Source organism: Rhagoletis zephyria, unplaced genomic scaffold (assembly GCF_001687245.7).
Source record: "Rhagoletis zephyria isolate East Lansing unplaced genomic scaffold, Rhagoletis_zephyria_1.1 Rzeph_scaffold_00097, whole genome shotgun sequence".
NCBI classification, from domain to species: domain Eukaryota; kingdom Metazoa; phylum Arthropoda; class Insecta; order Diptera; family Tephritidae; genus Rhagoletis; species Rhagoletis zephyria.
Window position 1 is genome coordinate 141719 of NW_016157181.1, and position 18426 is coordinate 160144.

The 18426-nt window shown below is 35.4% G+C and overlaps 1 protein-coding gene across 9 annotated transcripts in view; it reads right to left on the minus strand.

Moving 5' to 3' along the window:
* LOC108376139 (scribble planar cell polarity protein) overlaps positions 1–18426 on the minus strand; it is a 483715-nt gene that overhangs the window by 101669 nt on the left and 363620 nt on the right. For 8 of the 9 annotated variants that reach the window (XM_017632340.1, XM_017632355.1, XM_017632348.1 and 5 more), the window contains one exon: positions 4103–5812. The exons of the other annotated variant lie outside the window; for it this stretch is intronic. In XM_017632340.1, the coding sequence (XP_017487829.1) occupies positions 4103–5812 (1710 nt within the window). The remainder of the gene's footprint in view (positions 1–4102; positions 5813–18426) is intronic. 9 annotated transcript variants of the gene reach the window in all.

An 18426-nucleotide genomic window follows, 5' to 3' on the forward strand; every position in this document is an offset into this window, starting at 1 on the left:
CTTTAAAATTTTAAAGATATGATTAATTCAAAAATTATTTTAAAAAATCAGTGAAATGTACAATAACAATAAAGGTACAAAATGTTTCTCATTTCATTCAGCCGAATTGAAAAACCTTAAAGTTTTTTGGTTTACAAGGACAAATAAGTATTGAAAGTTCGCTTTCAGTCAATTTTATTTTTTAAGTTATTAAAGTTAGGACGACAAAATTTGAGGATGTGGTCGTGTGTATATTAGTCCTTAATATATAATTTTTTCAAAAACAAATATTGCAAATTTTCAAGGATATTCAAGGATAAAATTTTAGAAGGAAAGTTTCCATACCCATTCGTCCATATGCAACCAACAATTTTTTTATTTTTTAATTCTGCAGGATTTTCTCTTTTATGAACCCACATTGTTATTCTACATTGCACTGAAATTCTTTAATAATTTTTTTAATTAATCTTATTTTTTTAAATTTCAAAGTCCTTAAAAAATCCTGACGTCAGAGTGAAAAATTAAAAACGAGGTTTTACAATATTTTACCCATATTTTCGCGAATATATTCATTCATTTACTGTCACACGGTGTAACAATTCCAAGTTAATTAATTGATAAAACCTTATTCAACATAGTCGTATTATTGTCATGTGAATATAATTTTTTTGTAAAATCAGACCAAGATAAGACAATTGAGTCATAAATGGGGTTATTTTTTATCCTTTATTATTTGTATTTGGCCCATTTCACTCACGACCGACCTTCGCCGAAAACCTAATTAAGTCGGGAGAACGAACGAGAAGATGGACGCATAGACAGACATGGATTAATCGATTTCTATTTTTATTCTGCACATTTTGATACACATATTTTTGACATATCTATGTATATATGTATATCTATTGCAATCTCGTTAGGCTTATAGAAACAACCATTATGTATAAGCTTCCCATTTTTTTGAAAAACTTGTTTGCATTCCGAGCCTTAACGAGAAATATTTGAATTTGTTTTGATGGAAAATTACACAAATAAGACGACACAAAATAAAACAAATCTAGATAACGAAATATAATTGATGTTTATTACAATAATATTAGAGGCGAATTTGTCGAAGCTTATAGCTACATTTGGGATCTAAATAAGATTAAGTAAAAAGTTGTCAAAAACTATTATAAGTAAAACCGAGCACTATGTTTAGGTAGGTATTTTTTGGCTTACGGACTATTAAAAGTTCCTATGCTGCTATTTTTAATTGGATGCAAAATGTATATATAGTTTATCTCACAATTCAAACTATTTTTAGTATATACATATATTAATAGTGCAAGGATGACGCTTTTGTTTTAAAATTATGTATTAATCACAAAAGACAGATAGCCTAAAGATTGTTACAATAAGAACAGAAAAATTTTAGCCCGAATCTTAACTTTAAATAAGAGCAAACCAGAACTGGTCCATAAACTGTTTACTAGTCTTTGTGACACGATGTAGATTTTTTTAATAAGCTATGGAGTTGAAATTCTTAAGCCTACAAAAGCAAGAACCGAATTAAAGCACAATTCTTATCTGTTGTAGCACTTTTTCCCGGTACCGGGCGCTGTGTAGACTTCTAGACTGAAAACGAGACTTCATAGTTAAGGCTGTACCTACACAGCTTATTTTCCTTCTTTAATATTTTAATAATAAATTTATTATAAAAACATGGGATTAGAACAGAGAGATGAATTTATTTGGATTGAATGAAAGTTTTATGTAGCTCAATGCATGTACATAAATGCAATGCTTTAGAAAATTTATTCCTGCATACATTTACAACGCCACAAACAGAGTTCACAGTTTTCAATCAAAAATTACAACAAATAAATACATATCGTCGTTTAAAGTGGAAAACCGCGTATCAACAAAATGCAAAACCGCGTATCAGCAAAATGCAAAACCGCGTATGTGAACTTGTAGAAATTATTTTCTTTCTTTTCTTTTTTATAAAGAAATCGCATTTCTGGCTAGTATATTTCAGGAAGAATGAATAAGGATTGAGCCAAGAGCTTGTTGAGCAAATCCAATTTTTGGCAGCCAATGTCAGTTACGCGGTTTTGCAGAATGACGATACGCGGTTTTGTACTTTAAACGACGATATGTTAAGCCCGTGGACCTACAGTGATATATGTATGCTTTGTAAATATAGATGCATTCAGTAAACTACCAATCTAAGCTTTTTCAAAAGGCTGCATTTCAAACAAAGCAAATTAAAGGTTTGAACTTAAGTCAACACAGAAAATAAGTATCTACACAATTTTGGTTACCCAAAGCTACAAAAACACCACCCTCACTGAGGGATAATACGACAAAGGCAAACGCAGATTCGCCAATAGCAGTTCGAGGCGTCTAGCGCGTGAGTTGGCAAGCGATGGAGTATAAGCTACAAATCTGACTCGAATGTAAGCTATTTAAATGCCCAACATTTTCACGCCAACTGTGTAGTGACCAAACGAACTATGTTACAGGTGGCCTTCGAATCGAAAGGAATGAAGACAAAGCAAAAGTTAAATTTGCTAAGAATCCCTCAACATTTACCGCCTCACTGCACCAGTTTTGACAGTACTCCCCCAAACCATCACAATCACACTGTCGTCTCCTTCCCAGTGGGTGGTGACATTGCACCGGATAGTAGAACACCAGCAAACTTTGGTCTAGACATCGGTGATGATGTCAAGTACAATTGTGGTTGGGATTGTGAACGCAAATTTAATGGACGCGCGCTGGCTGGCGGTGGAGGAGCCGTGCGCAATTTCAAATGAGTTGGCTTTAGCGGCCGCTTGGGAGGTAATGGTGGTGGTGGGGGTGACGTTGAAGAACGACAATTCACGGAGGTATCGCTACTACGTCGCGAGTCGAAAAATGAGGTGTTGCTGTAGATGGCTTCCTCTTCTATGGTGGAGTAGATTTCTTCGGCCGTCTCGTAATAAGAGGCCGCATTCACGGTGCGCTGCAACGACGAAGTCGACTCTGATTCAACTGACGCCAAAGTGGAGGTGGACAGATCTAATGAGTGTACTGTATTTTGATAATCACCGCTGCTGATGTGAAGGGGGCGTCCGGAAGAGGGAATAGGCACAGCTGAGTTCTGCGCAACTATTTCGGATATTGTAGGAAATTGCATTGAGGTGTACGACGGTGTAGGAGAGGTAATTTTAGCAACTGGTATTTCCATTGACCGTCCGGGTTTTGTTGCGGCACTGGCGGTTTTAATTGTATATGCTGTAGAGTTGCTGTTAGAGGAATGGGATTCGGAAGAAAATATAGCTGTTGATGATACGGGGGAAGTGACTGTTGTGGCTAATGTTGGTTTTGAACTATATCTGCTTGTGAAGGCGTCTGGAGTGGCAGTGGCTTTAGTCGCTGATAAAGTGTTGACAATGTTGTTTGTATGGCTGTCTGTGGCGCTATTCGAAACAAATGGTTCTTGTGTTGGTTGGGTTGTCGATTCACTCACCAGGACTGTACGCTGTTGCAGGTGAATATGTGGTGCCTGTTGCTGCATCTGTTGTTGAGGCTTCATATATAAGCCGGCAGTGACAGCCGCTGTACCACTGCTGGCCAAGAAAATAGGCGTACTAACCAACGATGATGACGACGATGGTGACGCCTGCGACGTTGTTGCAGAGAACTGTGCTTGTGGAAGCAATACAAGGCCGCCTACAGTAAATAGCGATTGGTTCTGTTGGGAATTAGAGACGTTGTTTTTACTCGTAGGGATCAAGTGACCAGTTAGGACTTGAGTGGTATTTGGCTGTTGGGGTTGTGGAAGGCTTGTGTACTGAACTGGAAGTATTTGCGCTGAGGGGAATATTTGTGTGGGGGAGAGTGAACTATTGGATGGAATGCCTGCCTTTATTGCCGCTGTTGATGACAAGAGATCCCACCTGGGCTGCATGGTTGCATTTAAAGAAACAATAGAAGAAATAGGAGAAGCAATGTTAATAGTTGAAGAATCGCTATCGCAATAGGAACTACTTTCACAACCGGAATTCTGAGCCATAAAGGAAAGCAGGTGTTCGGGTGGTGGGGGAAGTGGTAAAGAATCTAAATTGTCATCTGAACTATGAATATATGGATTTACCGAGTGTTTGATGCTTGCATAATGTGGAACTGGCGGCGCATCTTCGTGTGGTGCACCCAACTCTGGGATTTGCGACTTTTTACCCACGTTACGTAACTGATTGCGAATTTCATTCTCATGCAACATGATTGTACGGTGCTCTTCTTCAGTAACCAGAATGTGATCGGGCGAATTTTCATGTATGAACTCCGAGGGGCGGCGCTGTGAAGGTGGTAATTCGTCATCAGGTGGTGGTTGAAGAGGTGGTAAGACCTCTACGTAAAACGCTTCCTCACTACTTTTCACTTTTACACCTGGCGAAGTTGGCTTTGGCATTGTAGCATAATTGATGGGTGGGGGAGGCGGGCTTTCGCGAGGACGCGACGGGCTGCGTGGAGTTTTTATACGCACTGGAAGCTTTGCTATGTTGCCACTAGTTGGTGTTAATGGAACCGTTGGCGTTGTCGGAGGTGGTGGCGATCTCACTTCATGAATTGTGTTTGTGGTGGGATCATGTTCGAAAACCGTAAAATCGCCGTGACCAACATCGGCTTTTTGGAAAGCATCCAGCGCCACATTATGAACTAGCTCAGCTTTTTTCGTTTTTGGCTTCGGCATTATAGGAGGTGGTATCCTCTTTGGTTTGGCACCCGTTGAATTTGATATAAGATCCTCAGTGGATTTTGAATGTGCGCTAACCACAGTACTAGGAGTACTGCGTCCACTTGAAGGTGAACGCTCGGATGACAACAAATTTTCTGTTGACTTCGAGCCAAAGAAGAATTGTTCACGTGGAGATTTAAGAGCTGAAGGTGATTTAGACATGGCTTGAGCCAACTCAGTGTACTCATCAGTCTTAGATTTATCGAGGAATGCTTCACGGAAAGGATTATCTCGTTCGATTTCAGTATACACCGGCACTCTTTCAGGCTGCGGTGGTGGACTTCGATAGCCGCTACTTTTTGATTCCCCACCAGTTAAAGGAGAAGACGAGCGAACGTGTTGAAGTGTGGGCGAGTCTATTTCTTTGATACGCGCCACTGTGGGCAATATCGGAGGCAGTTTTTCGGGGCGCCTGCTGCGCTCTAGTGTCGAATTGTTGGACGACGATGGACTCGCCGAGCGCAATATGCCTTTCCGCGGCATGCGGACACGTGAACTACCATATTCTTGTTCCGAATCGTAATAACGTGAATAACCATCGGGAGTACGTGAGCGTTCGTAGTCGGATTTGGACCGTTCATCCCCACTTAGATCGAAACTTACAGATTTTCGGTGCCCACCGTACGTAGAACTTGTCAGGTCTGGTGTACTACGACCGGAAATGTAGTCTAAACCTTCGCGGCTGGGGCGATAAGGACGGTAGTCATTTTCAGAATCGCTGGTGTAACGTGGTGAAGGTCGTGGCCGCTCAAAGTAGTCCGAATCTGTGTCACCCTGGTCAGCTGAGGTATTCGGAGAAAACGTATCGTTTACATCGTCATAATCATATTCATCTTTAGAATATTCAAACTGATCTTCGCCATGACCCCCCTCGCCCTCGCCCTCTCCTTCGTCTTCATCGTCAATTATATAGACAGGTTCAGCTTTCTTTAATTTAAGTGACAAAAGAGTGCGCTCATCCTCACGCTGAGCTGACTCACTTTTTACGATCTCTTTGTTTTTATAAGAGGAGTCCTGACGTTTCGTTACGGTTCTTGCCCTCTGTATGGGTGGAGTTGGAATACGCCTCTGTTGAAGTTCATTATGAGCATAAAAATTATGTCCATGGAAAATATTTATTTATTTTAGTTTCAGTGTCTAAAATTATGTTTAAGCGATAGAACATTTACTGAAGCGCGTTTATAAAAGTGATATGAATATGTGCTAATTGTGCTTTTGGTGTTTGTGAAACTTAAATAAACGAGTGCTTTGACAATGCTGGGTTTTTCAGGTACATATGTAGCTGGATTACCTTGAAGTGTTTTTTTTTCAGGTACATATGTAGCTGGATTACCTTGATGTGTTATGTGAGATAGTGTGAGTGATTTACTTACAATGATATTTAAAAAGTGAAAGACAGTGAAAAGCTCTAATAGTGAGTTTTTAATGGTTATAATTAGCAAACACTTTTGATTAGCACTTTGGAAAACAAAAATAGTTTCTGAATCGCATGTTGCAGAGAGAAGAAGTTGAATTCAAAAGAAAGGACATTTTAAAAAGTTCACAAACAGTAAGGCAGTATGGAGGTCTGATGAAAAATGAGCATTGAAACAATTTCTAACACACACAAAAAAACAAAAAGGAATTTTATGATTTAATTATTCAGACTTAAAAAGCATCAAAAAGATACGCTCAATTACCTAATCAACTTTCCTTTATTCTCCCAAATACAAACTCAGAGTAGAAAAAAAAACTGAAACTCATTTCGATTCCAAAAACACTTTAAAAAATCTCTTATTTTTATATTCGAGAAGATATTGTTTTTATTATTGTTCAATTTCGGTTTTTGATTCACATAAAAAATGTTCATATTCATCAATACTCATTTACCAACAGAATAATACGACTAATTGTAAAACGTATGTATATATAGTGCATATATGCATTACCCTGCCTTAAAGGAAAGGACACCTTTATACAGATTTTTATATTTTCAAAATATTTGGTTAGTTGGACAATTTATATACTTGTACTTATATATGTATGTACTAGAGCTCTTGAACTTATTCGAATAATTCGATTATTCGAACGTTCGAATGGCAAATATTTGTACGATTGCCAATCGAATGTTAATATTCGAATACTGATTCTATTCAATTATTCGAATAGTCGCAAAGCTTCGATTAATCGGATACCTTTTTAAAATCGAACATTCGATCGTTGTAACAAGCGTTAAGGCATCCACACACCTGTGCGATTCTGTTGGAACGAATCCGCGCCATTTTTGTTGGTACAGACTTCACTACTTCGAAAACGCAAATACGGATACATCTATGCGATTCTATCGCAGTATCAATTTATAGTCCAACAACAAATATTTTTCAACAAAAATAAAATTATTACTTTTCTACATCAAACATGTTTTGCTTCTTTTACGTTCATTTATGTTTCAATCTAGTAAAATCCGTCTATTGGAATCTTTCATTTTCAAAACGCGGCAGTCTGCGATTTCGGCACGACTGAAAAAGAATGGTGAATGTTCAAATAAATCGTTGCAGCAAAATCGCGTGTCTGGCTGTTAATTTAAAATTGTGGTCTGCATTGTTGTAATTTCGGCCGGCACGGCACGGCAGAGTCGCACATATGTACATATGTATGTGTGGATGCCTTTATAATTACATATCGTACGTGGTACTGCAAAACGTTCTATGTCACTTATTATCTCTGGTGCTTGATTGATCTTTTATCTGTATCTGATCGCTTACGGCAATAGTTAATCTTCATCAGCCAAAGGTAGACAGTTTTGTAATTCATTTATTAGGGTATAACGATATGCAGATGCATTCCGGTGCAAGTAAGAGACCATCTAATTGCCAAAGGTACTAATAGACATAGACCGTTTTGCAGTATCATCGACGATATGTATGTACTGTTACTCCCAAAATTGAGCGTACCGTACGGCTCTTTTTTGTTAATATTCGCAATGTTTTACATGCTAAAAAAAATTTACATTTTTTATAGGAAAAAAATTGCGTAGGACAGCCAGCAAAAAAATGTAAAAAATCAACGCGAATTTTTAGACATTTGAAATTTACACATTATTAAACTAAAAATGGGCTATAAAACTGCATACCAAGAAAATGTTTTTTTTTTTTGGTTTTTGTAAATTAATAAAATTAATTGTCCATATATGGTATAAGGGGTATGGAAATATCTCTTTTCCCTAGCAGTAAACCTTTTAGTGTGAGCAACAATGATCTTTTCAAATAAGGCAGATCGGAATATGTGCTCACTGGCAAGACAATACTGTTATTATTGTACCCTGGAGTAGATGTATATCAAACAAAAAAATTACAATTTATAAATTTACTAGCCGACGAACTGCCTACATTTTTTTTTATTTTTCGCACAGGTGCAACCCTCTTCGAAAAATAAAACCTTACTGCAAATCGGAAAGTCAAGCCTTTTCCTTTGACACCTCATTTTTTTAAATCGAATGAACTGTCCAAATCTAACGAACAAAAAATGCCCTCGCGTATTATACATACATAATTTTTAAAAAGGTGGCAACCCCACTCAAACAAAAAATAAAAACTTATTGCACATGCAGAGACCATACCCTTTCACTTGGTGCCTCAGTTTTCACAAACAAACGGAGATTTTATAATTTTTAAAAAGTGGCAACCCTACTCAAAACGTAATACGTTATTGAACATCTAAAAGCCGAGCCCTTTTATTTGACACCTCATTTTTTGCAATCCAACGAACAATGTGGATCTAACAACTTTTTAGACCTTATAGGAACTTAAGGTAGTAAAGATAATATTCCTATCAATACAGATTATAATTAAAAAATTCCGTATAAATCCGTTCAGTAGCTTTTCAGATTAGCGTGGCCAAAATATCCCGACTTTCCTTTATACTATGTATAGAAGATAGTAATTTTTAAATAGGTGGCAACCCTATTCAAAAACGAAAGCTTTTGAACATGCGAAGGCCAGGTCCTTTCATTTGGTATCTCATTTTGTAATCCAACGAACGGCTAAAATCTTTTAACTTTTTAAGAGGTGGCAACCCTACTCAGAAAAATACTATATTATTGCACGATTGAGAGAAATAGAGGTTGCGCCCATCACAGTACCGCTATTCCTCTCCCAGTGAATTTGACAGAATCGCTGTTTGTATGACGTCACACTTGTGCAACTTGTTTAGGTTTTCCTTGCAACATTTTTTCTTCTTCTTCCATTCTTGCTCACGTTTGGGCATTTATCTCTCGCATCACACAAAAGTTATTCTCAAAAATCCTCTCTGATGGGCGCAATCTTGTATTCTATCATTCTTGATATTATTGCTCATGTAAAGGCTAAGTCTTTTCGTTTGACAGTGACGGTGCAGAACTGATGCCTACGCTTATTATGATTGAATATAGTAATTTTATTAACAGGTGGCGACCCTATTCAAAAAAAACATTAGTGCTTTTCTAGAGGCCAACCCCTTTCATTTGACACCTCATCTTTTGCAATCCAACAAACGGTGTGGATCTAATAGTTTTTTAGACAGGTGGCAACCCTATTTAAATTCTAAGCAAAAAAGGTCACTCTCCTGTCGGTACAGAGTATATTAGAGAAAATCTCATCAAAATCCGTTCAGTACTTTTGAAGATTACCGCGTATAAAGAACCTCGACTTTCGACTTTTAGAAAAGGGACTCAAACATAATATCCAGAATTATAATAAGAAAAAGGAAATCGAGCAGACAATTGTAGATGCGGAGATAGCCATATCTATGCTGCCGAAAGAGGAACAGGAACACACTAGACACATGTGCAAACAGTTAATTGAAAAGGAAATCAAAGCCAAAAGAAACAGAAAACAGGGCAACGAAAATAATATAATCAAAGGTCTCAAACAGAAACTAAAAAATAACAACGTAATCACGACCAAAGCTGACAAAGGAAGCACAACTGTACTAATGAATAGAGAGGAGTACATACAAAAAACGAAACAACTTATCAAAGAAACCAATTGTAAGAAATTAGTAAAGAATCCTACTGAGGAATACCAAGCCGCAATAAAAGAGACTATAAAGAAATCTACAAAAATAATAAATGCGAACCAAATACATACTTTGACAACTATGAATCCATCAGCTCCTCCGATGAATGCACTACCTAAAATCCACAAATCAGGCACACCTATGAGACCAATCATAAACCACAAATCGGCCCCAAGCTACAAACTATCAAAATATTTAAAAACTATACAAAAGGATAACCTTGGATTGCCCAATAAGAACACAATATCTAGTACAACGGAATTGATTGAAAAATTAAAAGACTCAGTTATCACGTTGGATACTAAGCTGGTATCATTCGACATAAAAAATCTATACCCATCGATACCCATAACGGAAACAATAGATATCCTATTCAAAATACTGACAGAAAAAACAAGAAACAGAGAAATCGCCGTGGAGATAACTAACGCACTCAGAACGACGTTGCGTCAAAACTACTTTAAATTTAATAACAACGTATACATGCAAACAAACGGGCTAGGCATGGGCAACCCCACATCGGCGATTCTTATGGAGGTATTCATGCAGAAGTTGGAAGAAAGGTACATGGAGTATCTTATGTCACAACTAGGAGCGACGTTCTACGCCAGATACGTTGATGACATCATATGTCTTATAACAAAGGAAAATGAAGAACAGATATTGGAATACCTCAACAAACAGCACAGCAACATAACGTTCACAATGGAACAAGAAATGGAAGGAAAGCTAAATTACTTAGATCTGACGATCAAAGTAAATAAAAACACCAGTAGTCTGCAATATGAAATTTTTAGGAAGCCCACAGCCACAGATACAATAATACATAATACTTCGAACCACCCTCATCAGCATAAAAAAGCCGCCTTTAGACAAATGATCAATAGAATTGAGCAAATACCACTAACAAAAGAAGGATACAAAAACGAACTGAACGCAATATATGCCATAGCGGCTAATAACGGATACAAGAGAGATCTGCTAGAGGAAATCCGAAGGGAGCACAAAAACAGAAGGTCAAACAAAGAAAAAATCAATGACACAAATTGGGCGGTATTAACCTATACTGGAAAGTCAACGTACAAACTAGCAAAGCCGTTCCAGAAACACAACCTTCGCACTTCATTCAGAACAAATAACAACGTAGGACGGATACTACGGAACACCACAAATCGAGAAGACCCATTGGATAAACAAGGAGTGTATAAACTAACTTGCAAATGCCAGCATAGTTATATAGGTCAAACAGGACGGAAAATAAAAACAAGATTTCCCGAACATATAAGGGACTATAACAAAAAGACACAGAAACCGAGTGCAATACCAGAGTCAAATTTTGCTAGCCACATGTTTAACAACAAATGTTCACCAACGCAAATAAGAAAGTCAGCGAAACTACTGCATGTACAACATAAAGGCCAACGACTAAACGTACTAGAAAATATGGAAATATACAAACTAAAAACATTCGACGGCAAAATAATAAACGAACAAACAAATACCGCATCGGATGTTATATTCGAACCCTTAAAATTAATTTACGAGAAAAGGAAAAATAACAACAAAACAACAGGCATGGACACTCCGAACACGCCACAAAGTACCACCAGGACAAAAATCACCGACTTTTACCTACCTGCAGGCAAAAACCATACAGAGACAACATAACGGATGTTAATATCGAGACAGCGAACCTACCAACCTATTACCTGCTTCTGAAATAAAAAAGGACCCCATGGCATTTCTAATAATTAATCATCGACGAAAATCACATTACCTAAGATAAATGAACATAAATTAAGGACAAAAACTCGAACCAGACAGAACGAAAAATGACACTGAAGATGGCACAATGCCGAAACCGGTTTGTCTGCAAACCAAACTTGACAAGGGATGACGGAAATTCGTTCCAAAATAAATAATCTCGACTTTCCTTTATACTATGTATAGATTTATTTTTTTTTTTGTGAACATGAGTGCAAGAAAAATAAGTTCACTGGAGTTTTTTTTATAAAGGGCAGTGATGGCAAGCAAGTTACTTGTTCCATTTTTGGATCCGTCCTTAGCTTCCACCCTACCACTTCCTCGCTAAGCAATCACGTGAAAGAAGTCCTTAAGAAGGAACAGAGTGGTGACAAGGAAGTACTAATGGAGGAAATTTGTTATCAATGAAATATGTATATTGCACAAGCTTTGTTGCAGCTTTCATTATTCAGTCCATAACATTTTGAAGCCATGAAGAAACCTCTCGCGGTCAATTTTATACATATATATTTTTTTTATTCTTACGAAACGATATTTTCATTTCCCAATGCAAGGAGCTCATAAATATCGAGCCCTAACCGCCAAAAGAACGTAAGAGACTTTTTCTTCAAATTTTTATTTTCGATGCAGAAATATTCCTAGAGCACATAGATGCATTTCTGCATCAAACAGGAAATTTTTAAAAGCATGTCGCTTACGTTATTTTGGCGGTTAGGGCTCGATATGAAGTAGCAAGTTTTCAATACGTATAAATTTGTCTGTAGAACTTTTTAGTTCGTTTTTAGAAGCCTTTGAAATTTACAAAGCAGAATTACGGAAATTTAAAAACTTATACAAATAATTTTGTGCGTATAAATAGAAAAATTGTTACTTCACATGTATGTATGAGCGTCTGGTATTGGGAAATGAAAATATCATTTCGATAAAAAATAAAAAATGGCCCATGTTGCAATTCGTTAATATCTGATATCCGGAGACCTAACGAAAAATTCGATATTTTACATTGTGGTCACTTCAAGGGACTTCTCAAAAAAAAACCACGTATGTTCGTACATTTCAATTTACTTAATTGTGTACACGTGTGTTCATCCGATTTTTTGCCGAATTTTCTAAAATGAAATAAACTGTGCACACTTCGATTCTTTTACGAAATTTCGGAAGAAAATCGGTAAACCAGTGAAAATAATTCTGCTATGTGAAGAATTTCCTGCAGAATTTTTACAGAATTTTCTTTATTTTCCGTACAGAAATTTCTTTACGAGTTCGTGTCAACCACTTCATATAATTTTCTTTGAAGATTCGTAAAAAATCGTTAAAGATATGATATTCTCCGAAAGAGTTCGTTTAGATCTTGGGAACTTTGGTTTGCAGTGTGTATACTTATTTCAACATTCGAATAATCGCGCACCAGTTATTATTAGAATAATTGACAATGAGCAATTATTCGAATGATCGATAGTGGGCGATTATTTAAATACAGCTAATCGAATTTTACTATTCGAATAGCATCATATTCGAATAATGCGAGTATTCGATTTATCGAATATCGGGAGCTCTAGTATGTACCTGTAGTTTCTTGTATTAGTTTTCATTATCATTGGCTTAGGTACACAAATACTCAGGAATCTATGTACATATGTATATGTTCGATATTATTTTATAATTATTGCATTACAGGAGGGATTTTATAGAATCTTATTAACTTCCACTTCCACTTATAACATCTACTACTTCAAACAAAAATATAAAGACATAATCTGCGTGTTCAATAATCAATTGAATATGCCCTGTGGTGGAATATTACTTTAGATTTTATTTTATTATTTAACCGCCCAATTCTGTGTTTTCTTGATAAATATTTTGTAACAAAAAATGTATCAAGATTTTTATCAAGTAAAAGCTTCCTTCACATTCTAATATACAAAATTTATACATTTCACATGAAATTTCAATTTGTCAATAGCATTTCCAATCTTGATAATTTATCAAGAAATGAGCTTTTGATTTCTGTGCTAGAATACCAATTTTTGATAAATTATAAAAAATTGACAAATTATAAAGATTTTCAGTTTATCAAGTGCACAGAATCGGGCTGTAAGACTGGCTTCGAAGTGACCTCTAAAATTGTATACCAAATTGGGAAATGGTTTTCCATTATGAAATATACATACATTTTTGTATCAATTTGTAAATTCTTTTCCAATTCCGTACCGCTAGTTTCTATTTCAAAGGCAATTAGCAATTACTACAATTTTTTTTCAGCATACAGCAAATACCAACAAATTTGGTTCACTATCTTATGAGAACCGTTATGAACACAATGGATGGACAATATTTACCCTAATTTTTTTAAACATCACTACAGCACTTTTTGGGGTTATCGTGTTATTGTTTTTGTTTGTAGTTGTAGTTGTTTTTATTTTATTCATTTTGGCAATGTTTTGGATCTCCGTAGTCCTGAATGCACCATAAAATTGCCTAAATTTTGAGAGTAACAGCCGTATTCTAACAAAGTCACAAACCTTAGCTCATCCCTGCTGTGATTTCTACTGCGCCTGCAACCTTTGTTGCCCCTGCAACCAATATGCCGCTACAACTAAAATTTTTAAGTTTTTGTATATTTTTCTAGCATTTAGAGTCGAATTTTTGGGGCACGTTTTACGGCGCACTAGAAATCACAACAGTGACGAGCTAAGTTTTGTCACTCTATCACATCATGCTCTCAACTAATCTAAGTTTTAATTGTTTGTTTCCTTCATAAGAGATTCTGGTGAGAACTCCCCAAACGTTTTCAATCCGGTTGAAAACCGCAGAAGAGGCGGTCTAATCCCAGTCTTGGGTGATAGTTTGTTTTGTACATGATATGTTGCATTATTATTTATCTCTTACAGATTAATTAAGCATAGCTCAAACGCATATATACAGTGCTGCCAAGTTTTTCTGTTCTAATACACTAGTCGAGTCGAAATTTAAGGCAATGGTATGCAATTTTCGTACTGGATGTTTGCGTGGACGCAAGTTGTTTATGCAGAAGGGTATTTGCTCCACAGACAGTCTAAAAAATTTCCACCACCAAAAATGAATAAAAAAGAAAAGTCATTCAAACCATATGGATTATACGAGTTCCAATTTTCTCTCTAAAAATTCTCCAGGAGAAAATTTACGTGCATGCATTATAATTTGGGATTAATTTGCATCTGATGTCGTGTACATTAATTTCATGGCTAATTTTTCAGCCTAATTATGCCCCAGTTATGAAAAAAGCAAACTCTGGAGTACCCTATTGATAATAGCTATGTCCGGCATTGGATGTGTGCGCTGCGAATTTCAACCGTTAAGGAAGGACAAACAACTTAAAAATGGATTGTAACCCTTTACATTATTTAAATTCCTCAAAGAATAAGTGAACTGTTCGAGTGTATTTAGGACCAAGGAGATCCAAAATATTATTACAAAAACAAATACAAATCAAAACAAGTAAAGAATTATAAGTTCGGACGAAACCAAATTTTATATACCCGGCGCAGGTATCAAATATCGTAACTTTCTCTAAACTACCTTTGCATGATAAGCAGGGATGTTTCTCCGATTTCAAACGTTCGAGATAATATGCTGAGTTAGAATTAATGAAATAATTGAACCAAGTTTGGTAGAAATCTATAAAGCGGTTACCTAGACACCTAGGTACACCTTTGTAGTCATAAAATAGGCGGTGTTTCCCCAATCCCTAAAAGTCTATAACAGTCTTATTTATTGTAAAGAGAGATTGCTGTAAGTATTAACTTGGACTAAATTGTTGTAAGTATTAACTTGGAGTAAATTAGCGTAGTCGGTTTTTGAAATATCGGAGTTTTAGTATTTATGAAAGTTACTGTTATACGGGAAGCGGGTGTAATTTTAGTCCGATTTGAATAATTTTCAACGAATGGTGCACCGAGTTTGGTAGAAATTGATAAATCGGTTACCAAGATACACATTTGTGGTCATAAGTGGGCGGCGCCACGGCCATTATCTAAAAATTTCCAATAATCAAATTTTCTGCTAAGTGGTTAATATAATAATCAATTTTGAATAAATTCCCTTCAATACTTACTGATTTATCGCAGTTTTCGTGTTTCTGTAAATTTTCGTTATATGGGAGGTGGCGGTGGTTATTGCCCCCTTTCAAAGAAGGGAAGGGTTGGTGAAGCGGCTACTGAGATACAGCATTTTATCATAAGTGGACGGGGTCACGCACATTTTCCAAAAATTTCATACTAATCTTGTTTTGTACCAAAATTCTACTTTACATACTAAATTTCGACAATTTGGATCCAATATTTACAAAAATATCGGTTTTTACATTTTTCAAAAATACCGTTATATAACCATTATGCGAACAAAGTTATAATACCCTTATGCACGAGGATTTGTTAGCTAAAAACCACACAATCGCTTTAGTTACACATGTGACCAAAATTAGAAGAATCTAAAATAAACCATGCAACAAACGCCAAGTAAGTTTCAAACTTCGTGCAAAGGTTGGGAAAATTTTGGAATGCAGTTTACAGCCCATTAGATTTTAGTATGATAAAATGCAAGTGTAAGTTTCGTTTATAAAAATTCCATTGGTTTTTAATAATTTTTTTTGCGTACTTTGAATGGAAGGAAATGGATAACACCGTCAGGAAAAAAAAACGGTTATAAAAAGATAGGGAAGCAAATTTGTTGTATGCTTAGACGATACGGAAGAGAATAATTTGGTTAAATTGTCTTTAAATAAAAACTAGCATTTTAAGGAGAGGCACATACATCCCGAAATATAATTCATCTTGAGACTTCCTGCCTTGTATATAATAAATATTCAATTAGCAATAATAGCCACGCGAAAAATGGTTAATATATACATATGTGTTTCATGGCCAATAAACGCTAACTCCAAGTTTTTAAAGCATTTTTTTTATCGGAGCACAGACTAATCCAAACTACGACCATCATCCACTTTTGAATTAACAAAATTTTTTCTAAAACAGTAACTATAATTTTCAGTAACAATTTGAGAAATTGCAATACCTCAACGAGTCGCAGCTAACGATAGTCACTCTTGTCTTTCAAGCCACTCTGCTCAATGGAATTGAATTAAGATTAAAAAAAAAAAAACCGTTCTCAGCATAATATTAAGAAGTTACAAGGCAGTTATGTTTAGGAACACCAATGCTAACCCTATAGATATATTTATGTAAAGAGCGAAATGACATGAGATACTCGTAATATTTATAGTTATAGAAATACGGTTAAGATTATCCATTCCTTTTGTTTTATTTGCATTAAAGCTCAGCGTATTACATACAAGTAGTTATTGCTCTATCAACACAAAAAAGTTTCACGAATATAAATACAAAATCGAACGAATTTAAACCTTCTTTTTCAGCATATTCATTTTCGCTGGACAAAATCGTAGTCCAGCATGTCTGAGGTTTTATTTATTTTCACTCAAAGAATGTCACGGAAAAACTGTGATAGAATCAAAATGATTGTGTTTTGCAATCAGGAGTAAAGCAATAAGAATTCAGATTCCACGAGACAAAAACATTATCGATCCTATTTATTTTCTACAAACAAAAAAAAACGAAAAAACCACGAAAATGTGGTTTCTCCATTAAAGGGGAAGTAGATACCATCGACACAGTACAACTTAATTTTTAATGAACAAATAACATCTCATGTTACCCGTAGCTAATTCAAAGGCATTCAGTTGTAATTATAGAGCTCAAAAGGAATGGACAACGGTAGCAAGTGAAGGATATTTCCTCTTGTAAAATAAATTTATACCCTTTTCACATTAGTTTTTGACGTACGAAATAACTTTAAATTTTCATAGACATTAAACTTTCGAAACCGTTTTTGAGACATTTAAGCCGTTTAGAGTAGAAAAATATTACATTTAAGTGGTAGCAGTACAGTACAAGTAGGCAAATTTTACAGTATCTGTTATATATATATATATAACTTCTGTGTATATATTTTAAATGCATTTACATAGTAACACTGTTATCAAGTGATGAACATTAAACTTTTTACTTGATCTTTACAGAAAGGAAACAACAATGTCATAACAAAGTTTCAATCTTAACATTAATATACATACATACAAATAAATTGTATAGTACATTTCTTCTTCCAACAAAAAAAAAAACACGCACAAGTATTTCTTAAATTCATTTTTTTTTATAATACTTGATCTCCTTTTTAGTTTCGCTATTTGTATATTTGTATGTACGCAATTAGTGGCATTAACGGTCATAGCTTATCCACTCAATCCAGACACTTTCATTGAATAATTCAAGTTTACATTTGGATCTATATATAGTTAGTATTTGTTTATTTGTAATTATCATTATTTTTATTCTTGCTGCTCTATGAACTGATCCTTTGCGGTCCTTTGCGACCGTTAAACTAAATATTCAGTCTTATAGTTATAATCATCCGCTTGTTAAGCATTATTTTGCTCTGTGCACTGTAATGAAAAACCAAATACAGAGAAACGAAACAAAAAAGATATATTTTGTTTAATTTAAATTCAGATTCAGATTTGATATGGCAATTGTTTAGAAAAATAGTTTGGTATTTTACAGGAAAAATGCAAACACTTGATGCGAGCAGATATCAATTGAAGGGTAAACACCTATAAATTTTGAATGGTAAATAGTTATTTTACAGAGTAAAATTAAGTTAACACCAATAGTTGTTAAAAAATTCGAGCAGCATTTCAGAGTTAATAAACCAAAAACAGAGATGTGTGTTGCATTTTCTAAATTTTGTTCAGATATCAAAAAATAACTGCACTGAATTCATTTTTGATCCATATGTTTGTATGTAGTATGTGTGTATGTATTTACACTTCA